This window comes from Heterodontus francisci, chromosome 3 (genome assembly GCF_036365525.1).
Source record: "Heterodontus francisci isolate sHetFra1 chromosome 3, sHetFra1.hap1, whole genome shotgun sequence".
Classification (NCBI taxonomy): Eukaryota; Metazoa; Chordata; class Chondrichthyes; order Heterodontiformes; family Heterodontidae; genus Heterodontus; species Heterodontus francisci.
In genome coordinates this window covers 94,772,352-94,799,738 of record NC_090373.1, presented here as the reverse complement: position 1 = coordinate 94,799,738, position 27,387 = coordinate 94,772,352, and the positions used below count along the sequence as shown (strand labels likewise).

Genomic DNA, 27,387 nt, shown 5'->3' with positions numbered 1-27,387 from the left:
GTTACCCCCGACACCATGAGCTCCTACTTTGCGCAATAATCTTTTATGTGGCAAAGAGGATGACGAAGGAAAGAGTAGGCCCCATAAAAGACCAAAAAGGGTAACCTGTGTGTAGGAGCGGAAGATGTTGGTATGGTTCTTAGTGAATGCTTTGCATCTGTCTTCACAAAAGAGGGGGATGATGCAGATATTGTAGCTAAGGAGGAGGAGTGTGAAGTATTGGATGTGATAAACATAGGGAGAGGGGAAGTATTAATGGGATTAGCATCCTTGAAAGTTGATAAATCACCAGGGCCAGATGAAATGTTCCCTGGGCTGTTAAAAGAAGCAAGAGAGGAAATAGCAGAAGGTCTGACCATCATTTTCCAGTCCTCATTGGATACGGGTGTGGTGCTGGAGGTCTGGAGAACTGCAAACGTTGTACCTCCATTTAAAAAGGGAGCGAGGGATAGACCAAATAATTACAGGCTAGTCAGTCTAACCTCAGTAGAGGACAAATTATTGGAATCTAATTTCCTCTGTACCGATAAAGAATTGTCACCACCTTAGTGTTGCCAACATTGATCGGACATATTCCTGGACATTTCATCACATGACCTCCAGCCTCCAAACACCCTGCACCCCATACTCCTCTGTACCCTCTCTTGTGCAATTACATCCTTTCTGTAATGAGGTGACCAGAACTGCACACACTACTCAAATAGGCCCAGTTTCTCAAGTCTCTCCTCAAAGCTAAAGTTTCCCATCCCTGACACCATCAAGGTCTGGAGAATGCTAAAGTTGTACCTCTGTTTAAAAAGGGAGCGAAGGATAGACCAAATAATTACAGGCTAGTCAGTCTAACCTCAGTAGAGGACAAATTATTGGAATCTATTCTGAGAGACAGGATAAACTGTCACTTAGAAAGGCATGGATTAATCAAGGATAGTCAGCATGGATTTGTTAAGGGAAGATCTTGTTTGACCAACTTGATCAAATTTTTTGAAGAAGTAACAAGGATGATAGATGAGGGTTGTGCAGTTGATGTGGTCTACATGGATTTTAGCAAGGCTTTTGACAAGGTCCCGCATGGTAGACTGGTTAAAAAAAAAAAATCCCATGGGATCCAGGGAAATGCAGCAAGGTGGATACAAAATTGGCTTATTTGCAGGAAACAAAGGGTAATTGCTGACGGGTGTTTTTGCGACTAGAGGGCTGTTTCCGGTGGCATTCCGCAGGGCTCAGTACAGGGTCCCCTGCTTTTTGTGGTATATATTAACAATTTGGATGTAAATGTAGGGGGCATGATCAAGAAGTTTGCAGACGACACAAAGATTGGCCGTGTGGTAGATAGTGAGGAGGATAGCAGTAGACTGCAAGAAGATATTAATAAAAGCAAAATACTGCGGATGCTGGAAATATGAAATAAAAACAAGAAATGCTGAAACCACTCAGCAGGTCTGGCAGCATCTGTGGAAAGAGAAGCAGAGTTAACGTTTCGGGACCTGAAACGTTAACTCTGCTTCTCTTTCCACAGATGCTGCCAGACCTGCTGAGTGGTTCCAACATTTCTTGTTTTTATTATGCAAGAAGATATTGATGGTCTGGTCAGATGGGCAGAAAAGTGGCAAATGGAGTTCAACCTGGAGAAGTGCATGAAGTGATGCATTTGGGGAGGTCAAACAAGAAAACGGAATACATGATTAATGGGAGAATACTGAGAGGTGTAGAGGAAGTGAAGGACCTTGGAGTGAATGTCCACAGATCCCTGAAGGTAGCAGGACAGGTCGATAAGGTGGTTAAAAAGGCACATGGAATCCTTTCGTTTATTAGCCGAGGTATAGAATACAAGAGCAGGGAGGTTATGCCAGAACTGTATAACTCATTGGTTAGGCTACAACTTGAGTACTGTGTGCAGTTCTGGTCACCGAAAGGATGTAATTGCACTAGAGAGGGTACAGAGGAGATTTACGAGGATGTTGCCAGGACTGTAAAAATGCAGCTATGAGGAAAGATTGGATAGGCTGGGGTTGTTCTCCTTGGAACACAGAAGACTGAGGGGAGATTTGATTTGAAATGTACAAAATTTTGTGGGGCCTGGACAGAGTGGAGGTGAAGGGCCTATTCACCTTAGCAGAGAGGTCAGTGACTAGGTGGCATTGATTTAAAGTGACTGGTAGAAAAATTAGAGGGGAGATGAGAAAAAACTTTTTCACCCAGAGGGTGGTGGGGGTCTGGAACTCACTGCCTGAAAGGGTAGTTGAGGCAGAATCCCTCAACTCATTCAAAAGGAGTCTGGATATGCACTTCAAGCGCTATAATCTGCAGGGCTACGGACCAAATGCTGGAAGGTGGGATTAGAATAGGTGGATCATTTTTTGGCCGGCACAGACACAATGGGCCAAGTGGCCTCTTTCTGTGCCTTAAACTTTCTATGATTGTTTCTATGATTCACTAGTTCATCCTCCATAGTTGTGATGCCCTGTGCATCACTATGATGTTCTGTGTAAGGACATTAAAGCTATATATATAGTGGGTTGACCACAATGGTCCCAGGGATAGGAAACTTTAGCTTTGAGGAGAGACTTGAGAAACTGGGCCTATTTGAGTACTGTGTGCAGTTCTGGTCACCTCATTACAGAAAGGATGTAATTGAACTAGAGAGGGTACAGAGGAGTATGGGGTGTAGGGTGGTTGGAGGCTGGAGGTCATGTGATGAAATGTCCATGAATATGTCCGATCAATGTTGGCAACACTAAGGCGGTGACAATTCATTATCGGTACAGAGATTGCATGGTCTATCCCTTACTCCTTTTTTAAACAGAGGTACAATGTCAAATCCCAAGGCTTTTTATACGTATATAAAGAGCAAGAGGGTAACCAGGGAAAGTGTTGGCCACTCAAGGACAGAGAAGGGAATCTATGTGTGGAGCCAGAGGAAATGGGCGAGGTACTAAATGAGTACTTTGCATCAGTATTCACCAAGGAGAAGGACTTGGTGGATGATTAACCTAGGGAAGGGAGTGTAGATAGTCTCAGTCATCTCATTATCAAAAAGGAGGAGGTGTTGGGTGTCTTGCAAAGCATTAAGGTAGATAAGTCCCCAGGGCCTGATGGGATCTACCCTGGAATACTGAGGGAGGCAAGGGAAGAAATTGCTGGGGCCTTGACAGAAATCTTTGCATCCTCATTGACTACAGGTGAGGTCCCAGAGGACTGGAGAATAGCCAATGTTGTTCCTTTGTTTAAGAAGGGTAGCAAGGATAATCCAGGAAATTATAGGCCAGTGAGCCTTACGTCAGTGGTAGGGAAATTATTAGAGAGGATTCTTCGGGACAGGATTTACTCCTATTTGGAAACAAATGGACTTATTAGCGAGAGGCAGCATGGTTTTGTGAAGGGGAGGTCGTGTCTCACTAATTTGATTGAGTATTTTGAGGAAGTGACGAAGATGATTGATGAAGGAAGGGCAGTGGATGTTATCTATATGGACTTTAGTAAAGCCTTTGACAAGGTCCCTCATGGCAGACTGATACAAAAGGTGAAGTCACATGGGATCAGAGGGGAGCTGGCAAGATGGATACAGAACTGGCTCGGTCATAGAAGACAGAGGGTAGCAGTGGAAGGGTGCTTTTATGAATGGAGGGATGTGACTAGTGGTGTTCCGCAGGGATCAGTGCTGGGACCTTTGCTGTTTGTAGTATATATAAATGATTTGGAGGAAAATGTAGCTGGTCTGATTAGTAAGTTTGCAGACGACACAAAGGTTAGTGGAGTTGCGGACAGTGATGAGGATTGTCAGAGGATACAGCAGGATATAGATCGGTTGGAGACTTGGGCGGAGAAATGGCAGATGGAGTTTAATTCGGACAAATGTGAGGTAATGCATTTTGGAAGGTCTAATGCAGGTGGAAAGTATACAGTAAATGGCAGAACCCTGAGGAGTATTGACAGGCAGAGAGATCTGGGCGTACAGGTCCACAGGTCACTGAAAGTGGCAACGCAGGTGGATAAGGTAGTCAAGAAGGCATACGGCATGCTTGCCTTCATCGGTCGGGGCATAGAGTATAATAATAGGCAAGACATGCTGCAGCTGTACAGAACTTTAGTTAGGCCACACTTAGAATATTGCGTGCAATTCTGGTCGCCACACTACCAGAAGGACGTGGAGGCTTTGGAGAGGGTACAGAAGAGGTTTACCAGGATGTTGCCTGGTCTGGAGGGCATTAGCTATGAGGAGAGGTTGGATAAACTCGGATTGTGTTCACTGGAACGACGGAGGTGGAGGGGCGACATGATAGAGGTTTACAAAGTTATGAGCGGCATGGACAGAGTGGATAGTCAGAAGATTTTTCCCAGGGTGGAAGAGTCAGTTACTAGGGGACATAGGTTTAAGGTGAGAAGGGCAAAGTTTAGAGGGGATGTGCGAGGCAAGTTCTTTACACAGAGGGTGGTGAGTGCCTGGAACTTTTTGCCGGGGGAGGTGGTGGAAGCAGGTACGATAGCGACGTTTAAGAGGCATCTTGACAAATACATGAATAGGATGGGATTGGAGGGATATGGATCCCGGAAGTGCAGAAGGTTTTAGTTTAGGCAGGCATCAAGATCGGCACAGTCTTGGAGGGCCGAATGGCCTGTTCCTGTGCTGTACTGTTGTTTGTTGTTTGTTCTGCAGACCTCCGGTTCCACGCCTGTATCCAGTGAGGACTGGAAAATGATGGTCAGACCTTCCGCTATTTCATTTCTTCTTTTAACAACCTAGGGTACATTTCACCCGGCCCTGGTGATTTATCAACTTTCAAGGGTGCTAATCCCATTAATACTTCCTCTCTCCCTATGTTTATCACATCCAATACTTCACACTCCTCCACCTTAGCTACAATATCTGTATCATCCCCCTCTTTTGTGAAGACAAGATGCAAAGTATTCAATAAGAACCATACCAACATCTTCCGCTCCTACACTTTTGTGAGCCCAACTCTTTCCTTAGTTATCCTCTTACTCTTTACGTATTGATAACATCTGTGGGTTCACCTTGATTTTGCTTGCCAATATTCTTTCATGCCCTCTCTTTGCTTTCCTAATTTCTTTTTTGATTTCACCCCTCCACTTTCTATACTCCTCTCGGCTTTCTGTAGTATTGAGTTCTCTGTGTCGGACATAAGTTTTCCTTTTCTGCCTTATCTTACCCTGTAAGCTGCTTGACATCCATCGGGCTCTAGATTTGGGCGTCTCACCCTTTTTTTTTTGTGGGAACATGTTTACCCTGAACCCTGTGAATCTCCCCTTTGAATGCTTCCCACTGCTCTGACACTGATGTACCTTCAAGTTGCTGTTTCCAGTCCACTTTCGCTAAATCACTCCTCAGTTTAGTAAAATTGGCCTTGCCTCAATTGAGAACTCTAACTCCTGTTCAATCTCTGTCCTTTTCCATAATTATGTTAAAACTGACTGAATTATGATCACTACCACCAAAATGCTCTCCCACTGCCTCTCCTTCCACCTGCCATCTTCATTTCCTAAAACTAATCTAAAACTGCGCCCTCTCTTGTTGGACTTGCTACATACTGGGCAAAAAAGTTATCCTGAATGCACCTCAAGAATTCAGCTCCCTCAATTCCTTTCACACTAAAACTATCCCAGTTAATATTGGGGTAGTTAAAATCCCCTACCATTACTACCCTATTGTTTTGGCACTTCTCAGAGATTTCCCTACATATCTGCTCTTCTATCTCCCTCTGACTGTTTGGGGGTCTATAGTACACTCCCAGCAGTGTGATTGCCCCTTTTTTGTTCCTTAGCTCAATCCGTATGGCCTCATTTGATGAACCTTCCAGCATATCATCCTTCCTCACAGCTGTAATAGTTTCCTTGACCAAAATTGCCACTCCCCCTCCTTTCTTATCCCCTTCCCTATCGCATCTGAAAACCCTGTAACCAGGAACATTGAGCTGCCATTCTGTCCCTCCTTAAGCCATGTTTCTGTAATAGCTATGATATCGTACTGCCGCATATCTATCTGATGGGTCTGATCTTCTCCCGTCCATCATTTTTGTATGTTTAATAATGAGGCACCCAAAACCGCAGCCATACACCTAACAGTGAATTAGCTAGTGTCTTGTACAAATTTATCACTTACTTGAGCTATTACTCTGCTTCAGTTTATAAAACCCAAAATGATATTGACCTTTGGCTTTATCTACCAGCACTTGCACTTTCATGGAATTATATATTTGAACCCTAAGCTTTTATGTTCATCCACACCCATCAGTTTTTAAGTTGAATGTATAATCCTATTCCTTGTATTTCTTCTGAAAATACAAATCTATTTTTGTCCTCCTAAAATCATTTCTCGTCCTCATTTTCTAAATCTTTTGAGATTGTGTTCCCCATAACAAAGTCCAAATCATTTCTATATGCCAAGAAAAAAAGTGGACCTGTTAATAAGATGTAAGTTTTTGTCTTCTCTAAAAGATGTTGATTTAAGTTTATGCAGTTTATGACCATAACCAAGGACTGTAAATGTTGGTCGTTTTCAATAACTTCTGCACATTTTCCCCCCCACAGAAATTGGCCTCTGACCCTCGATGTAAAGGGATGCCACTTTCCAGCTTCTTACTGAAGCCTATGCAGAGGATTACACGTTATCCACTTATTATTAAAAATGTAAGTGCATGCTAATGTTGCAACATAAAATTAGTAGTCAGTCTTTTAGTTATACCATGTTTTTAAACCTATTCATCGCTATAACCACTTAAATATATATTAAATGTTGTTGAAAAGCTTTTTATTTAAACACACTCGGGAGTTGTGTGTTCTGAAATTTTACTTTTCATAAACCTGTTTGACTTCGGAATAGCCATCTCCACCTGAAGGTCACAAGTTAAGCCACCTTTACATAGGCGTTCACTTAGTCCAGATTCCAGAGGATTCACGTTCAGGAGCTGGCCCCCAATGTTTACACTACTAAATCCACTCTCTTCATCTGGGTGGCAGAATCATAGATGCAGCTTTTGTGGGTCTACTATATTGTTTCCAAAATAAGAGAACTAGCTTCAGTTGCAACTAAGAAAGACAAATCACATACACCAGCTTCCCAGAATCCAAACTAAACAAGTCAGAAAGCAATGACTTTATAAATTAGTAAGTTAAATTAAAAGAAGTCTGCTTTTACACAGAAGATAATGACTTGTGAAATAGGTTCCCAAATTGCAGTGAACAGTACAAGTGGATTTAATAGACAGTTCAATGTGAGAAGGGAAGAGATTGAGCAGTATGATGAAAAGGAAGGTAGATGGGTTGAGATTAGGAAGAAAGTGACTGGCTCATTGGACCATTAAGTTTGTCATGTTCATAGGAATGCTTATGTTCTATTGACTTCACTGAAATGCTGATGGAGGACGGGAATCTGACATTTTTCTTTAAATGACATCTTAAGCAGATCACATAAGTTGCTCAAATATCTGTGGTAAACCAATATTCTGACTCGGTGAGTGCCATGTGTAATTTAACAGAACTCTATTGACTTTTTTAAGGATTATTCCAGGGAAGATTCACAATGATATTTAGTCAATTGTAAACTGAAAAATAAATTAACAGCAAGGAAGTTTTGCATTGATTTTGTAACAAAGGAATTGTACAACTGGGTCATTGTTACAAAAGTTTATTCCGTCAGGCTTCTCTGGAATATTTTTACGAAAACTTACTTCTGAAAAGGACTTCAATACAAAAAAAATTGGATATTTTGGCAATTGTGCCTGTGATGTGTTGCAGTGCCAGAGAAGGTTATTTGCTCGAAGATTTTACCGACAAACCAGTCACTGACACATAAAAATGTAATTTATTGTACAAAGCTCTTGCAATCTTTCAGTGTGATAAGGCATTGCATGAGTGCAAATATTATTTGTAGAAGAAATGGGATCTTCACATCAGGATTATACAGAGCAGACTGTAACATGTCCTAATTTCTATCGATAACTCATTTCACAATAACTGCAGATTTTGGAAAACACTCCAGAGATCCATGCTGACCATAACCACTTGAAGCTGGCATTGGAGCGTGCTGAGGAGTTGTGTTCCCAGGTGAATGAAGGTGTGCGTGAGAAGGAAAACTCCGACAGGCTGGAGTGGATTCAGTCACATGTTCAGTGTGACGGACTAGCAGAGGTGAGGTTGCATGGGTCGCTTTTGTAGTCTGGTTTGCAAATGAGCACCCTCTTGATGGGCGTAGGTGGAAATTTGATATCATTCAACATCTCTCTGTAATTGAAAGAGAAAGTTCATTAATTTAATCTGACTGCCAGTCAGATTCATTAGAACAGTGTGCCTCCAAGTGATTGCTACTACCTGGTAGTCCACTTTCCCATTGTGTTTTGCAGGAATACTTGTTTCTTACCTGAGTATGAGACTGCATCTTCTATTCTATTGCTTGAAGGGAAAGCTGATTAAATTTTCATTGCATTTCTCTCCCACAATGCTTAATCTTGGTCACTCTGTGTGCAGGTCAGGAGACCTCCTGCTTGCCTAAACTCACTAGTCACGAGGTCTAGGTATGTATGGTCATTAGACGAGGTCTCTGACTGCTTGTCTGTTGTTTGTTCTCTAGTGCACACCTAGAAAACCTCACACTACTGCTGTACACTGTCTACAGTCTGGGAGCCTTCCCTAACCTGTGGACACTGTGAAATAAAGATTCAATATCATACTTGACCTGAATATTGCAATTTGTTACTTTATTGTTATTACCTGTTAATCCCAAAATATTAGAGATAAAATAAAGAAAAAAATAACAGCTGGAAATCTGAAATTTGAAGAATTCAGAAAGTGCTGAATTGAGTACAATCAGAAAGAGAAAACATTGGTTCACATTTCAGGGTCTGGTGAAGGATTACAGCTGAATATTAATGTATGTTTGGATAAACCATGATTCATGAATGTATTATTCTGCACTTCTGTAAAGGTTAATACATGTTCTATTCTCTGGAATGATCTGCCCGAGGCAAAAATGCAAAAGGTAATTGGCATCCTTTAGCATCGTTAAATAGAAAAGGCAGGTTCATATTTCGAGCATAAAACATTCACCAGAATGGGGCTTGTTTTGAAGTTTCACACCCAAAACATTAACTTCCCGATGCCCTTCACAGCTGCTGACTGACAACCTACGTAAGTTTAGGATGACTATGGAAAAGGACAAAGAACAATCCAGAGTAAGAATAATTAACTGGGGGAAAGCCAACTTCAATGGGTTAAGCAAGGAGCTGCGGCGAATAAATTGGAGTCCAAGGTTGGCAGGAAAAATGGTAGCTGAACAATGGGCTACCTTCAAAGAAGAGATAGTTTGGGCACAGTCAAGGTATGTTCCCTCAAGGGGGAAAGATAGGGTAAACAAATCCAAAACTCCCTGGTTGACAAAAGAGGTAGCGATTAAGATAAAGAAGTAAAAGTGTGCTTATGACAGATGTCCGGTAGAAAATGCTACTGAGAACCAGGCTGAATATAGAAAGTTCAGAGGGGAAGTGGAAAATCAAATAAGAGAAGCAAAGAGAGAGTGTGAAAAGAGACTATGCATGGATGCAGAGGGCATAGCTGAGGTATTAAATGAATACTTTGCATCTGTCTTTACCAAGGAAGAAGATGCAACCCAGGCAATGGTGAAAGAGGAGGTAATTCAGACACTAGAACGGTTTAAAATGGCTAAGGAGGAGTTGTTGGATAGGCTGGATAAGATACCAGGACCGGTTGAGATGCATCCAAGGATACGGAGGGAAGTGAGGGTGGAAATTGTGGAGGCACTGGCCATAATCTTTCAGTCTTCCTTAGACTCGGGGGTGGTGCCAGAGGACTGGTGAATTGCAAACATTACACCCTTGTTCAAAAAAATAGTGTAAAGCTAAGCCCAGCAACTACAGGCCATTCAGTTTAACTTCAGTGGTGAGGCAACTTCTAGAAAGAATAATTCGGGACAAAATCAATATTCACATCGGCAAATGTGGATGAATTAAAGAAAGCCAGCATGGATTTCTTAAGGGAAAATCATGTTTGACTAATTTGCTGGAGTTATTTGAGGAGGTAACAGAGATGGTTAATGAGGGCAATGCTGTTGATGTGGTTGGTGTACATGGACTTTCAAAAGACGTTTGATACAATGCCACAAAACAGACTTGTGAGCAAAGTTATAGCTCATGGAATAAAAGGGACAGTAGCAACATAGATGCGGAATTGGCTGAGTGACAGGAAACAAAGAGTAGTGGTTAATGGATGTTTTTTGGGCTGGAGGAAGGATTGTAGTGGAGTTCCCCAGGGGGCAGTGTTGGAACCCTTGCTTTTCCTAATATATATTAATGAAACTTGGAAGCGTTGTGAACTGTGAGGAGGATGGTGTAGAACTGTAAAAAGACATAGGTTGGTGGAATGGGCAGATAGTGGCAGATGAGGTTCAATACAGAGAAATATGAAGTGATTAATTTTGGTAGGAAGAACATACAGAGACAATGTAAAATAAAGGGTACAATTCTAAAGGGGATGCAGGAGCAGAGGGGCTTGAGTGTGTATGTGCATAAGTCACTGAAGGTGGCAGGACAGGTTGACAGAGCAGTTAATAAAGCATACAGTCCCCTGGGCTTTATTAATGGAGCATAGCGTTCAAGAGCAAGGATGTTATGTTGAACTTATATAAGATATTAGTTTGGCCTCAGCTGGAGTATTGCATCCAGATCTGGGCACCACACTAGGAAAGATGTGAGGGCGTTAGAGAGAGTGCTGAAAAGATTCATGAGAATGATTCTAGGGATGAGGATTTTCAGTTATGAAGATAAATTGGAGAAGTTGGGACTCTTTTCCTTGGAGAAGAGAAGGCTGAGAGGTGATTTGATAGAAGTATTCACAATCATGAAGGGTCTGGACAGAGTAGATAGGGAGGAACTGTTCCCACTCGTGAAAGGATCACAAACGAGAGGATACAGATTTAAAGTAACTGGTTAAAAAATAGCAAAAGCGACATGAGGAAAATCTTTTTCACGCAGCGAGTGGTTAAGATCTGGAATGCACTGCCTGAGTGTGTGGTGGAGGCTGATTCAATTGAAGCATTCAGAAGGGAATTAGACTTCTATGAAAAGGAAGAATGTGCAGGGTTATGGGGAGAAGGAAGGGCAACAGCACGAAGTGAACTGCTCGATCGGAGAGCTGGTGCAGATACGATGGGCTGAATGGCCTCCTTATGCACTCTAACAATTCTATATCACCACCATTTCTATTTTTATGACAGATTTCCAGGATTTGCAGGGCTTATTTTCTTTTGTTTCATCTGCTCAAAATAATTCTGTCTCATTATCCAGTCAGAAGCCATTCAAGCAGCAATGGGCATATCAGATGACAACTCTGTTGCTTTGCTATTTTAGTTTTGAAGTTAAGTTTGTAGATGGGGTATTGCTGCTGTAATTTGGTAATCTAATTCTTTCTAAAGCCATAACACAGCAATCAATCAGTGAGATCTTGGAATTGAGGCATTTGTTCAGATTAATGTGTACTTGCCTCGAAAAATCAGTAGTCTTCACTTTTGATGTCTGGTTGTTTCTTTATAGAGAACTCTCATTTCACATCTCATCGAAATTCAAGTCTTGCTTGGTGTTAAATCTGGCCAAATAGATAGCGCAGACAGATCAAAGAAGTTCAAATCTATTGTATATTAAAAATAATAGAATGGTGCAACATTCCATTTAAAACTGCATTGAAAAGCCCTATGTCAGCAAACTCTTGTGGGTTTTTGAATGTTAAATTACACTGATAAACTTATGCATTACTAACATTAACTTCACACCCAGTACTGCTGCAGAAATGTTAAACTGTGAGGCAGTCTGCAATTCCTCCAGTGAAGCTGCTGAGTGACACCAAAGAATTCTATCTCCTGAAAGGATGCATCCAACGTTGCCTCTTTCCAATCCTTGCAAGCTGATTTCCAACAGATAAACACCACCCCCCCCAGCCCCTAGAAAATGGTAGATGTTCACCTGGTAATGATTCCCTGATAACCCCACCCAACTCTTAAGTGCTATTGATTCAGATTCTGCCATTCAATATAGGACCACCACCACTATTGTTGCACTACTTCCTATCCCCGCCCCCACAGGAAGAGGATTTCTCCCTCCTCCAGGTAGTACTGTCTTTGAGCCCCAATGAGCAAGTTGTTGCACTATCCCTGTCACTGTTCTCCGCATATTCTTTGCCAGTAGCTGGTCACCACTGATGACATTGATCCTGAATTCCTGGCATTTCTAACCACTCCCATTCACCTCTGCTCCTCACCCCTGGTCACCACTAAGCAGTATTTTTACTATCTGCCACATTGTCACTGGACAACATTTCCTCCTCGCAAACCCACTCAACAGTGGGCTTTCATCCCCCTCCTACCAATCATAAATTTGTGTCCATTGTCTCACCATCCTGAGAAGTTCTAGCACTTCTCCATCTCTCCCATTCCATCTCCGCTCAGCCCTCTCATTTCCCCTTGCCCCTCTCAAATCCCCTATCCCCCTCCTACCCATCTCCCTTATCCCCTCTTCTTGCCCTATTTTTCCATCTCTTTCTCCTCTATTCTCTCCATCTGCCCTTCCCCCACCTCCTCCCTTCACTATCTTCCATACCCCCCCACGACCTCCTTGTCCTCTTCCCCCTTGTCCTCCTAATCGCCTTGCCAGCGATGCCCACACCTTAAGAACAAATTTTTTAAAACTGACTACAAGCAGGTCACGTTCTTTACTTACTGAAGTCAGTGGTTGAGTGTTAGCTTGGAGCAACCTGCAACCTCCTGTTTCTTCACTCTCTGTCTCTGTGTTGTGAACACCTTTCCGTGTTGAGATACAGCTCTCTCCGTGTCCACAGAGTTGTTGGAATTGTTCTCTCAGTGTACAGCAGAAACCTTCGGTAGGTAGTCCTGTCATGGTTTATTTGCAGTGGCAAGCAACCACCAATTTGCACATTACATTGAATGAATACCCGCAGCTTTGGGTGATCAAGTTTTTCCAATGGTATTGTGGCACTTGCAAAAGCATCCACAAGTTCCATTGTAACCAACTGACGATTTTCTGAGCTCTCTGTTGACTTCTTAAAAAGAGATGAAATTGTTGCTTGTTTTTTGCATGTTTGTTTTCCAGCGGTGTGCTGTTGGATGCTCTCCTTCTGCTGCGATGGCTTTCGGACTCTTAAGTGGCACTGAACTGTTGCCTGCTGTGTGTGATCCAATGAAACATTGCAGCTTGTACAAAACAGTATGCCACCATTTGCATGCAGAATTTGGCTTCCAAATTCTTTCACTTGATGTGCTGCGGTAATGGTTGTGGCTGTTTTTGATTTGCTCATTCTGGCATTCACGCTTATCTGCTAATACTTGAGACTGCTACTCTCAAAACTGTACCGGAAATCCTTCCTGATCTACCAATTAACAAGTTGAGCCTTGTGTCAATCACTGAAACACGCGATGTTCGCAAAATGGCCAATTGCACAGAGGATGTGAGATTTCAGTCCTTGATGTATTTTTCACAGCCGTGAATTTGGTAGGGTGCTAACTATGAGGGAAATTTGTTTTGCCTGACTCTGCGGGATTGCCATCTGAGTTGCAGCTGGTTAGAAATGAAGGTTGGAATTCTGTCAGTAGAATACCCTGGAAAATGTGTACATGACTAGACTGTGACATTTACAAAGTGTTTTATATATTCAGAATAAGAAATTATCTTTAGCTCCATTTTTGTCTATGACTGTGTACCAGCCTTTTCTATCTCCACTTCCCCCACCCATCTTCTTGGAGTAGCCAGTTTAAGAGTCCTGTATTAAAAGTTGCTCTCCAGCTCCTGACTGATGATCAGGTAATTTCCACGATATCTCAAACACACTAATTATTGACCAGAATAATTAGTCTTATCTTTCATATGCCATGATAACCTGACTTTCCAAAAGTCTTGAAGGATTGCAAAGAGTTAATCCTCTGCATCACCTCTGAAATCCTGTTCCACAGGTTATTTACGATCCAGTAAAAGTAATTGCACATTCACCCTCAGTCATAAGAACATAAGAAGTAGGATCAGGAGTAGGCCATTCAGCCCCTCAAGCCTGCCCCGCCATTCAATAAGATCATGGCTGATCTGTCCCAGGCCTCAACTCCTCTTTCGGGCCTCTCCATTTAACCCTCAACTCCCTGAGATTTCAAAAATCTATCTACCTCCTCCTCAAATACATTTAGTGATCTAGCCTCCACAACTCTCTCAGGTAGAGAATTCCAGAGATCTACAACCCTCTGAGAGAAAAAAATTCCTTCACGTCTCAGTTTTAAATGTGTGACCCCTTATTCTGTAATTGTGTCCCCTAGTTTGAGATTCCCCCACCAGTGGAAACATATTCTCAACATCTACCCTGTCAAGCCCCCTTAGAATCCTATATGTTTCCATCAGATCACCTCTCATTCTTCTAAACTCCAATAAATAAAGGCCTAACCTGTTCTTGATAAGTCAACCCCTTCATCCCAGGAATCAGCCTCGTGAACCTTTTCTGAACTGCCTCCAATGCCAGTATATCCTTTCTTAAATACGGGGACCAAAATTGTACGCAGTACTCCAGGTGTGGCCTCACCAATACCCTGTACAGTTGTAACAAGACTTCCCCATTTTTAAACTCTAACCCCCTAGCAATAAAGGCCAAAATTCCATTTGCCTTCCTAATTACTTGCTGCACCTGCATGCTAACTTTTTGTGTTTCATGTACAAGAACACCCAGATCCCTCTGTACTGCAGTATTTTGTAGTCTTTTTCCATCTAAATAATAATCTGCCTTTTTATTCTTCCTACCAAAGTGGATGACCTCACACTTTCCCACATTGAACTCCATCTGCCAAGTTTTTGCCCACTCACTTAACTTATCTATATCTCTTTGCAGATTCTTTGTGTCCTCATCACAACATGCCTTCCCACCTATTTTTGTATCGTCAGCAAATTTGTATACACTACATTCTGTCCCTTCCTCCAAGTCATTAATATAGATAGTAAATAGTTGAGGCCCTAGGACCGATCCTTGTGACACCCCACTAGTTATGACTTTCCAACCTGAAAAAGGCCCATTGATCCCGACTCTCTGCCTTCTGTGTGTTAGCCAATCCTCAATCCATGCCAACACATTACCCCCAATACCTGAGCTCTTATTTTGTGCAATAACCTTTTATGTGTCACCTTATCGAAATCCTTCTGAAAATCCAAATACACTACATCTACCGGTTCCCCTTTATCCACTCTGCTTGTTATATCCTCAAAGAACTCTAACAAATTTGTCAAACATGATTTCCCTTTCATGAAACCATGTTGACTCTGCTTGATTGCATTATGTTTTTCTAAATGTCCTGCTATTTCTTCCTTAGTAATGGACTCTAGCATTTTCCCAATGACAGATGTTAAGCTAACTGGTCTATTGTTTCCTGTTTTCTGTCTCCCTCCTTTCTTGAATAGGGGTGTCACATTTGTGGTTTTCCAATCCACTGGTACCCTACCGAAATCCAGTGAGTTTTGGTATATTACCAAAAAGCAGTCCCTTCTTTCTCAGTGTATATGATGGTGGATGAAGATACCTGTGGGTGGGACAATACATTGATCCCTTGAACAAAAGTTAAGAGTTTGAAAGGAAAGAACATTCAAAGCAGGCAGTATAAGTGGGTTGAACAGACAGTTAGATGTATTTCTAAAGAGATAGGGCATTGAGCGATACAGTGAGGAGACAGGTGGATGGGTCAATCTGTCACAAAGCTACAGATTTAAAATTAAGACCAATATTGGATTCCAGAAAGTTGGACCTGAAAACTTGAACTGCTTTCAGCAGCTGAGAGCTAATCACATTTATTTATTCAGTAATTCCAGTTTGCTTCCAATGCATGCTCAGTTTCTGGAGGGTGCCTGTAAGAAACACCAAATCTCGTGACTTGCATTTTGCAATAGCTATAATTTGTTGGTAATTTTAACATATTTGTTTTTTAGCACATTGTTTTCAACTCCATAACAAATTGCTTGGGACCACGGAAGCTGCTGCACAGTGGAAAGCTTTACAAAACAAAGAGCAACAAAGAGTTATACGGCTTCCTTTTCAACGATTTCCTTCTGCTCACCTACATAGCAAAACAGACATTTATTTCATCAGGTTCCGAAAAACTGTTCAGCTCTAAATGTAACTCGCAGTTTAAAATGTATAAAACGGTAGGTTGGTAGAAACAGATGTTGATATCACAAGTGAACTTTGAAATGCATGATTCAGATGTGGCTTGTAGATCTACAGTTAGCGATGTTTTATTGATGGCGGGCAGCAATATAAACAAAGCTTGAGTGTTTTCTCCTTGTCCCTTTTCTCCCAAAGAGACTCACTCATGTTGGATTCCATTTCCAAGTGAATCAGCCATCTGTTACGACCAGATGAGAAAGGTGTCTCGGGGTCCCTCTCAGCCTTCACCTGGTCTTACCGTAACAGGGTTTAATTTTAAACACAACGTGTTCGGTTAACACCTATGGATACATGACGCACCCACGCTAGCATGCATACACGATACTCATGCAAATAGAGACAGAAAAGAGCAGAAGAAAAATAAAGTGGAAAAGTTTGAGTCAATATCTGAAGAGTTGTTGTTACAGTTCTTCGACCTCACTGTAGAATCCTTGATTGGAGGTAGATCTTGATTTTCATTGGGGCCCACTATTCTTCTTAAACCTTGTTCGCTATAGGAGACTTTTCTCTCTAGGGGTTCATCTGTCTTCAGTAGATTCAGAGGCTTGTGAGAAAGCGATGGGAGCAAACAGGAGAGAGATTTTCTCAGTACAGGAGCAAACAGACATCCTGAGTGCAAACTGTACAATTCAGAAAAACCCAGGTTGCCAAGCAGGTTCGTCATGTGACTAACTGGTCTGACCACGTCTTGGATTGTATCACCTTAGCAGTCTCTGGAATGCTCCTCTTACACAAATACCTGGTGATCAAGGTCCATTGTGGGTTGAATGTGTCAGGGAATGGGCCTTTGTCCTTCTGATCATCGTCTGTCAATAGGCAAATGTCTTTTCCAGCCACAGCTGATCTGTTTAACAAGTCCTTTTTTCATTTCAGTAACAGTTTAAAATCAGTGTTCATGACAAAATTAATGTGTCTTATTCTTGGCAGGTGGGGACCTAGCATGACACCTCCTGATTGTGCCTCATTCTTGTGGCGGGTGGGGGCCTAGCATGACACATCTTTTAACAACAGCTTGTATTTATATAGCGCCTTTAATGTGCTATAACGGCCCAAGTCGCTTCAAAGGAGTGTTATCAAACAAAATTTGACACGAGCCACATGAGATGTTAGGACAGATGACCAAAAGCTGGGTTAAAGATGCAGGCTTTTGAAGAGGTATCTTGAAGGAGCAGGGAGGGGTAGAAAGACGGAGAGATTTAGGTAGGGAATTCGAGAGCTTAGGGCCAAGGCAACTAGAGGCATGCTGCCAATGATGCAGCAATTTTTGTGGCGTTTTTAACAAACATATTGGATGGTGTGTGTGAGAAAATTGGTGAAGGATCAAAGTGAGCAACTGTAAAAACTACTTGGAAGAAACCAAATTTTTTAAGAAATCTGGGTCAGAAAAATCAAATGAATTGTAGTAAATTTCAAGTTGAAAAGAATGCAAAGAAAAGGCCCAATACACTGCTAAGACTTACTGCTATTTTGTCTTTACTATTTTCATTCAAGTTAGATGTTCTGCGATATCATTCCAAGAGAGCTTTAATATCATGGACTCCCTAAAATTACAGCCCATTCCTTCAGTGCTGAGGGGGAGGATTCCACAGAAAAGCTTTTTCCAGGGAGCTCAAATTTCTTGAGCTTGTGTTGATCTTAAATGTGAGGTAGCAACAATTTATTCTGTTTACCTCAGCAAGCGTTCACTCTTTAGGGTTTTACAGTCAAGATTGATCACTCCATGAGATCTGCATTGAGTGAGAATATTAACCCACATTATCTATTTCTGTCTGATTTCTTTAGCCTGTTTTCTTGAATGAAGTTCTTGTGAAACTGCCAACCGATCCATCAAGTGATGATCCAGTCTTTCACATTTCACACATCGATAGGGTGTACACACTCAGAGTTGAATCTCTAAGTGAGAGGTGAGTAGCTTCAATCAGTCTAACAATGTGTATCATATTATTGTTAGAAACTTCTTATTCATGGGTCTAAGTAACTGCAGCACTGCCAAACGAAACTTAGCTGTTGCATAACTTAAAGTGGATGTAACCCTCATTCCTAACAATACTCACTTTTTTGAAATGTCACTTGTTAGAACAGGCTACAAATGTAGCGTGCTAGTATACTAGCAGTAACCCTGCAATGAAAGGATATGGGTCTGCATTGTGGTTCCCTATACAGTGAGTACTTTTCTCAGCTGGACTATTGGGGAAAAGTAGAACACTAAGAGAAAGAGAAATGACAGCTCCCAGATCCTTTTGCACAGCTTGTCTCACTGAGTACAGAGGAGCATTAGAAGAGGCCCGGGCACAAACTATGCAATTACTATTATCTTCTTGTAAGAACAGTTATGAGTTAACACAATCAAACAGGCTTTTGGGTCAAGTTCTGTACTTATTCCTAATTTAAATAATTTTGTTCAATTGAAATGTAATCCACAAACCATAATTCAGTAACTGCCAGTTAATGAGGTGTCAGGTAACCTTTTATCATTCCCTGAGGATAAACCCAGTTCTAATTCTGTCACAAACACAAAAATCTCTCCCAGTAAATATCAAAATCTGATTTCATGGTAGACTTTTTAAAATTTGTTCTTAATTATGTATAAATTTATTCCTAAATACCAGTAAAAGTGCCACACTATAATCATTAACGAGGAGGTATGTTTCCTCTTCACTTACAAAGAATGCCTTGGCTTGTTTTTAATGTTCTCAGACAACTCAGTGATCTGTCAGAATGCCGCACAAAGGGAAGTGTAAAGCCTTTGTTCTGGTTTCCGAGATCTGTAATGTGAAAAGGATACCATTTCTGTTACAACCTGTGAATTCAAGTCTGTTTTCAATCTTGTTAAATGACATAATTGCAGTTACCTTCAAGCTGCCATCAATCACAAGCTTACTATTAAGATTGCTCTGTAATCACTGTGATTGCTCTGTCACATGTGCCCAAAAATCAAAAAGATTTTGTTAGAGAAGTGGCAGCACCATAAAGCATTTCAAAACTCATGGTAAACTCAAGAAACTCCAGAATTGTTTTTCGATCTCATAGCAACCTTAAGCATAACATACATTTGAAACCACCTAATAAACCTCCTTTCAGAATTTAACCCTAAAGGACTGCCTATTAAAATTCTCCATCCATCTATCATTTGTGTGTGGTAGTTTCAGATCAGTTGAGGTTTGAGACATGAATTTTTTGAAACTTTTTGAGGGGTACAAATATACAATGTACAATTGTGGTATTGATGTAGCAAGTTCATGTTTTGATAACTAAATATGACGGTAAAATAGTTTTAAAATCCATGTGAAATAAACTTGCGTGGTTACCTTTAATGCTAGAACATTGAAAGCAATCTGTGTACATTAGTTAGTGAGGTGACTGGTCTTCAGGTAGATCCAGCAGGTAAGGATCGAGTCAGAAATGCATGAAGATATATTAGTAGATGATGATGAATGAGAAAGCTGGCAGTGAAACCAAATCAGAGAAACAGAGAAGACAGAGATTTACTCTGTAGATAACTTGGCTTGGCAGCATTTGATGGGACAGTGCTTTACTCTGTATCCCTGGAATTAAGAAGGGTAGGGATGATTTGGTAAAGTTTGTAAGGGGTGGCACAGTGGTTAGTACCACAGTCTCCCAGCTCCAGCAACCCAGATACAGTTCTGGGTACTGCCTGTGCAGAGTTTGCAAGTTTTCCCTGTGACCGCGTGGGTTTTCGCTGGGTGCTCCGGTTTCCTCCCACAGCCAAAGACTTGCAGGTTGATAGGTAAATTGGCCATTGTAAATTGCCCCTAGTGTAGGTCGGTAGTGGGGATGTGGCAGGGAATATGGCATTAATGTTCTTTTGGGCCTCCTTATCTCGAGAGACAATGGATACGCGCCTGGAGGTGGTCAGTGGTTTGTGAAGCAGCGCCTGGAGTGGCTATAAAGGCCAATTCTGGAGTGACAGGCTCTTCCACAGGTGCTGCAGAGAAATTTGTTTGTCGGGGCTGTTGCACAGTTGGCTCTCCCCTTGCGCCTCTGTCTTTTTTCCTGCCAACTACTAAGTCTCTTCGACTCGCCACAATTTAGCCCTGTCTTTATGGCTGCCCGCCAGCTCTGGCGAATGCTGGCAACTGATTCCCACGACTTGTGATCAATGTCACACGATTTCATGTCGCGTTTGCAGACGTCTTTATAGCAGAGACATGGACGACCGGTGGGTCTGATACCAGTGGCGAGCTCGCTGTACAATGTGTCTTTGGGGATCCTGCCATCTTCCATGCGGCTCACACGGCCAAGCCATCTCAAGCGCCGCTGACTCAGTAGTGTGTATAAGCTGGGGGTGTTGGCCGCTTCAAGGACTTCTGTGTTGGAGATATAGTCCTGCCACCTGATGCCAAGTATTCTCCGAAGGCAGCGAAGATGGAATGAATTGAGACGTCGCTCTTGGCTGGCATACGTTGTCCAGGCCTCACTGCCATAGAGCAAGGTACTGAGGCATTAATGTCGGATTAGTATAAATGGGTGGTTGTTGGTCAGCACAGACTTGGTGGGCCAAAGGGCCTGTTTCAGTGCTGTATCTCTCTATGACTCTAAGAAATAGTGAAGAGGAAAAATAGGAGAATAGTAAAATAGATGTGAAAAGAGAGAGAAAACCAGAAATAGCATTTGATAGCAAAACGAAGGAGAGAAACAGCAAATAACAGCATCGGTAAAGGAGATGCAGGCAGAAAGATTGAGGGACAGAAAAAACTTGCATTAAATAATTTATTTTCCATTCTAAAAACTGATAGTGAATGGAAACTGCAGACATAGGCAGTTTTTAGCTTTATAGATGCATTAGATGGATGAATTTTTCAACTGTCCCTCAGACTTTGCACCAATAAACGTGTAATAATTACATTTTGTCAGTGCAATGGAATGAGAAGGCAGAATATAACACTGAGTGAGAAGATCCATCTGGTCTCATTTTTGAAGTTTCCTTTATTTTGGCTCTTTGCCATGATTACTGTTGCTCCTGAGCTGTTTGATCAGTTGCTAAAGACATGAATGCATGCTGCAATCATAGAGATCAAAGTATCTGTTAATAACGGGTATTGCTGGAGTGGAAGGTAAATGCTAACACAGATTGGTTGGCCAAATGGCCTCTTTCCATTTACCTGGTTTACAGCAGCAGGAACTAAGATTGAAATTGGAAGGGAGGGAGCAACAATTGGGTTAGAGTTGACAATTAAATATCACAGTGCTGAAGAAATTAAGCAGATCTTCCAAAACTACTTGAGTGACTGGAAAATGGTCATAATATGAGTATTATCACTAGAGGAATGAAGAGGGAATTTAGCCAAATAAGTGCACATTAGGTTATTAAAACATGGACTTTACCACAAGTGACTGTTGAAGCAGTGACTAACATCATTTAAAATGGAATTGCAAAGATAATTGAAAAGGAGGAAAGATATAGCGAAAGGACAGGGGTGGGGCTTTAAAGTAAATAACTCTAGATGAAGAACCAGCTCTGACAAAGGGGTGAATGGCTGTCTTCAGTGCTGTAATTTCTATGATTCCTATGAAAATGATTACAAGTTATTTCTGTGAACAGTAAAGCTGCCAATTTGTTGTATCTGGCATGCCATGGTGACCAGAGGCTGCTACCTGATACTTTCATTGCTATTGCATGATCCAACCTGTTTTTTGCTTGCCATTTATTTGCATTTTGCCCTTTGTATTTGAATATGTGTAGCTTGTTGCCTTGGACTTTGCTGTATAGTGAGCCATGTTGGCTTTCTGGTTTAATTTCTTAGCATTAATTCTCTGTGTGTTGGTAGACAGACTGGGAAAAACTGATGCTTCTGGATCTCCTCTCTGCTTTGCTTTTATTATTCTCCATATGCAGTGGAACAGATAAATAATCAATATGTGAAAATGCATTACATGGTCACTTCAAGACTTTTTAGCCTGAATGATGTGTCTTTTTCCTGCCCCATATATTACCAAAACTGCCACTAAGTCCTTGAATTCTGTCTAATTGTGAAAAAAGGTTTATATTGCAGAATTTGAGCCAACTGATTCCATTACAGTATATATAGCAAAAAGCAATTTAACACATTAGAAGTTTTTTAAATATGCCTAAGTTTGTAGCTTGTCAGCTTAAGTCAAGTGAGGTTACTGAATGGCATGTGCAAGACAAACTTACAGAATTTGTTTTCAGTTAAAATAACTAAGACTAAGTTGTTTAAGTTTACCAACAACTGGAAGACCCTGATAGCTCTGGTCTCATGTATTCTAGTGCTGTGATATTTATCTTCTCTGATTCCCTTGCATCTCCTATTTTGGTTCACCCAGCGTCCTGACCAATATCCATCTCTCAACCAACATACGTCATCAAAATAGATCAGCTGGCCGTTCATCTCATAGTTGTGTGCAAGCATGTTGCCATATTTGCCTTTATAAGTGCAATGACTGAAATGTAGATATAATTCAAAGTATGAAATACTTTTAGATGCTTCTGAGAAGAATGATAGCTACTTCTTTTAAGGACTTAGTCATTTTTGTATACTTGACTTTGTCTTATATACTTGCCTTTTTTTTGATACATGAACAAGTTTGTCCAATCTTTCTAAAGTTTTGGTGAGTTTTCTCTCCTTCACTCCCCAACAGGACTGCCTGGGTTCAGAAGATTAAAGCAGCATCAGAACACTTCATAGAAACTGAGAAAGGGAAACGTGAAAAAGCTTATCAAGGTATACATCTAAAAATATATTTTTTTAACTCAATTTGGCCCACTTCCTCTTTTAAATCTTTCTCATTCCCCAGTCCTCAAGTAAGGACACAGGGAGATACCCTGCTTCCAGTACCCAGGTTAGTTGCTGCATGAGAATCATTAAAGTGTTTTGCATTTCAGTTTTTCCTCCTTCCCAGTGAGGGAGCATCTGGCCTCAACTTGCACCTCTGTCTGATGCATGGCTGAGATAGACTTTCCATGTGGTGAATCATTGGGACAACCCAAACCTTTCAGATCTGTGACATAGAATTAAGCAGTGGTGCAGCAGATTGATTTGCCCCGTTGTATTACTGCACCAGCTTTGTGTTCTAGTTTAAGTTTTGAAAACTGTCTTACTACACACCTTGTTTTTTGTCTTGTAGCACGCTCACAGAAGACAAGTGGAATAGGGCGACTTTTAGTGAGCATTATTGAGGCAACAGAACTGAAACCCTGCAGGGCAAATGGTGAGGTGCAAAATTATCATTGTTTTAGCTCACTCAGACAGCATTTAAAACTGTTACAGCTACCAAACAAGCAATGTAATAAACAGAATTTATGAAGTAATACATTTATTGCATTTTTTGTTTAAATTTTATTTGAGACTTTTTGCTAGCGATTAATTTCTGCTATGAACAATTCCCTGGCAGCCTTCCATCTCATGAGATGATGGTTTGTGCCTTGGTGGTGAACTCTGTGTTAAACATTACCTGGTGTGGCTCAGGAGTGCTACTCTGGCATGGCAGTCTCTGCCACACTTGCTGCTGATGGAATATAAACTATTAATTCAGTGAATATAAATGGGGAAAGAAATACATTGGCACTGATTATAATTTCCATTATTTCCATTATTTCATTTATTTTTTATGGATTATCATTTATTGAAAAATAATCAATCCCCCTTTCCTAGAATTTGCTCCTGGTATGAATTTCTACCTAACTTGAGCACACGGATACAATTCCTAAATACATAGATTACTCCAGTGAGCAAGGAACATGCATATTAACTTAAAACATAGGGGCATCAAACCAGGCCCAATTCTAGCAGCATGCTGGAAGAGAGAGGCTCAAGGACCAAAGCAAATTTGTTCTTGGACTTCATCAATTTAAATCAAGTGTTCTGCAAGTGCCTCACAAATTTCAGGCCTCACTGAGACCAAGGGATAAGTTCCAAAGGGAGAGTATGTGGAAGGCTTGGTAACAGCCCATAGTTATTTTGTGAAGCTTGTTGGAGTACTCCCGCTCCATCCAACTCCACAAAATAGTAAAGATTTCCAATGTTTTTGATCCCATTTTGAATGGCCTCCAGCAGACACTTGAAGGACCACTGGTTAGGCTGCTCAAGACCCGAAAATGCTGGTTGGAGCTTGTGCATCGCAAACTCCCAACTCGTGCAAACTAAGAGCCTAGGTCTGAAATCAACACTGGAGCCATATTGAAATGTGGTCTGTATTCATTTCAGATGATCGTGACCAATTTATAGTGACCCGAACTCCTGTGCAGATCAGGCATGGATCTCTGCACTTCTAAATAGGTTACTGTTGTTGTGCCCATATGCAAACAGTGTTTTTGTTCTTTACCACTAGAAACCTACATCTTGGCCAGAATTTTACTTTCGTCGGATGGGAGTCGTCCGCTGACTGAAAAGTTGGTGGCGATCCCACCTCCGCCTGGCCTGGGGATCCAGACCACACTTTAAGGTCCCCAGGCCCTCAATTGGTCTGAGGCGGGACTTCCACCTCATTGAGTCGGGAAGTTTCGTCTAATGGAGCTCCAGCCAATCAGCGGGCTGGCAGGTCTTAGTCCCAGCAGTACCACTGGGAGCGGTGGCCACTGCTGGTACTGCAACCCAGCATCAACAAGAAGAGGAAGGATGCCCTGGGAAAAGGTAAGTTTTTGTGGCCTCACCAGGGGTGATCAGTCAGGTCCCGGCATGACAAGGGTGGTCGTTTGGAGGGATGGGAGCACATTGGGGTGGGTTGGGGCACCTGGGGTGGCCCTCCGTCAGGCACAGGGTGTCTGATCATGAGGGACCACCCCCAGGCCATCAGAAAGCCGTCTGCTTTTGTCAGGCGGCTTTTCTCAGGCCTGGGCCGCCCGACCGGCCACGGGAAAAATCCCCACGGCAGCGGGCACAGGCCCTTAAGTGGCTACTTAAGGGCCTTGATTGGCCTGGGGCGGGTGGGCCAGTTTCACCGTTGCCCCGCGTAAAATGGCAGTGGAGGTGGGAGCGGGTCGGGAGGGGCCCCCCCCAAGCCTCCAACTCCATTTTACGCCCACCCTCACCACCAACCCACTCTTTGGGGGGGGACATGAAATTCCGGCCCTAGGTTTGCATGAGGAAATGCAACTGTGGTACAGGGTGAAGAGTTGTTACAGTGTAAGAATAATTCAGAAAATACTGCTTAGTAAGACAGTGACAATGAGTTAGTGATCACATTCATATGTGTTAGTAGTCACTGTGAGTAAAAAACAAAATACAATTGTCCTGAAACATAACTTAGTACAATGAGCAACGAGTCTAACATACGAATTAGGAACAGGAGTAGGCCACTCAGCCCCTCGAGCCTGTTCCACATTCAACAAGATCATGGCTGATCTGATTGTAACCTCGACTCCACATTTCTGCCTACCCCGACAACGTTTCACCCCCTTGCTTATCAAGAATCTATCTGCCTCTGCCTTAAAAATATTCAAAGACTCTGCTTCCACTGCCTTTTGAGGAAGAGAGTCCCAAAGACTCACGACCCTCTGAGAGAAAAAATAGCACCTCATCTCTGTCTTAAATGGTCAACCCCTTATTTTTAAACAGTGACCCCCTAGTTCTAGATTCTCCCACAAGAGGCAACATCCTTTCCAAATCCTTCCTGTCAAGACCCCCTCAGAATCTTATGTTTCAATCAAGTCGCCCCTTACTCTTCTAAACTCCAGCAGATACAAGCCTAGCCTGTCCAACCTTTCCTCATAAGCCAACCCACCCATTCCAGGTATTTGTCTGGTAAACCTTCTCTGAATTGCTTCCAGCACACTTACATCCTTCCTTAATGCAATTAATTTCAACATTTGTGTAGGGACCAGGAGAATCCGTGGTCTGAGGTGAGTTTTAAGGTAGAGATGTGTACAGGCATATTGGAGTAACTTGCATCTGTTTTGACGATGCCTTTTTAAGACTTCTGTACTGTGGAACTGCCAAGCATCAGCTGTGTACAGGAGGAGGGTCTGAATGCTGATTGAACAATTGAATGCTGATCAACTCAATAGATTTAATACTGAAAGATTATGTTTGGGCTGGAAAAGGAATGATTGAAATTCTGAAGTTGGACCAGAGATCACCATGAAAAATGTATTTCTAACATTTCTTAAGTTTTTTCAATAAATCATTAATCATCTCAGATGGAGTAGGTTATTCAAGAGCTCAGATTAAATATTTGTTCCAGCCAGCATTTCTCAGTAAATGTGCAGGGCAGCATTGTGCAAGAGTATACGCAGCAGAAATTTAGTAACTTGTCCCCAGTCTCTCTTCCTGTCAGTAAAGGTACCTCCTGACTAGTCAGGAGTAATGAATAGTATAGTGAATGTTTTGTGGAAGTACTTTGTCTGAAATGCCACTTAAAGCTCTTGTTTCGGCCATGTCATTACTAGGAAAGAGCAACCCTTACTGTGAAGTCACCATGGGATCCCAATGTTACACAACCAGAACACTGTCGGACACTTTGAACCCAAAGTGGAACTTTAACTGCCAGTTCTTTATCAAGGACATTTACCAAGATGTATTGTGTATCACAGTCTTTGAAAGAGATCAATTTTCACCTGATGGTAAGTTCTTGTCATAGCCTTTTTTTTCTGCAGAGTTGTCCAAAGACAATACATGAAGTTGTGATATTTTGATGGTTTCTAACTTGTCCCACTCAAAAAAAATACAATTTGGTTGAAATTTTACAGAAACTTTTTTAATAAGTCAGGCACCAAAAGTACAACTAATTCCTGCCACTTGAAGGAAATCCAGTGAGACTGAGAAGTAATGTGTTAGTCAAATAGGAATGCAGCTGTGGTCATTTTAATTTTGTTTCCTTAGACCCTTTCTCCAGCCCCTTTCCCTCTTGTCATTAGTCAGAAAATTCTTAAATGGTACAAAAGCAAAATACTGTTGATGCTGGAAATCTGCAATAAAAACAGGAAATACTCAGAAGCTCAGGCAGCATCTTTGGAGAAGCAGAATTAGGTCGATGACCTTTCATCAGAACTAATGAAAGCCCACTTCTACTTCCTTCCCAAGATCCACAAACAGGGCTGCCCTGCTTCAGTCTGTTCCTGCCCCACTGAAGTGGTTTCTTCCTATCTCAAATCTTTTTTCTTCAGGTCTAATGAAAGGTCACAGACCTGAAACATTAACTCTGTCCACAGATGCTGCCAGACTTGTTGAGTTTTTGCAGCACTTTGTT

The 27,387-nt window shown here is 41.8% G+C and overlaps 1 protein-coding gene across 1 annotated transcript in view; it reads left to right on the top strand.

The window, feature by feature from the left end:
- LOC137358614 (intersectin-2-like) overlaps positions 1–27,387 on the top strand; it is a 113,072-nt gene that overhangs the window by 80,306 nt on the left and 5,379 nt on the right. Inside the window, exons 19-25 of the mRNA XM_068024686.1 lie at positions 6,547–6,645; positions 7,978–8,145; positions 15,984–16,199; positions 18,004–18,125; positions 22,843–22,925; positions 23,329–23,412; positions 26,588–26,761. Coding sequence (XP_067880787.1) covers positions 6,547–6,645; positions 7,978–8,145; positions 15,984–16,199; positions 18,004–18,125; positions 22,843–22,925; positions 23,329–23,412; positions 26,588–26,761 — 946 coding nt within the window. The remainder of the gene's footprint in view (positions 1–6,546; positions 6,646–7,977; positions 8,146–15,983; positions 16,200–18,003; positions 18,126–22,842; positions 22,926–23,328; positions 23,413–26,587; positions 26,762–27,387) is intronic.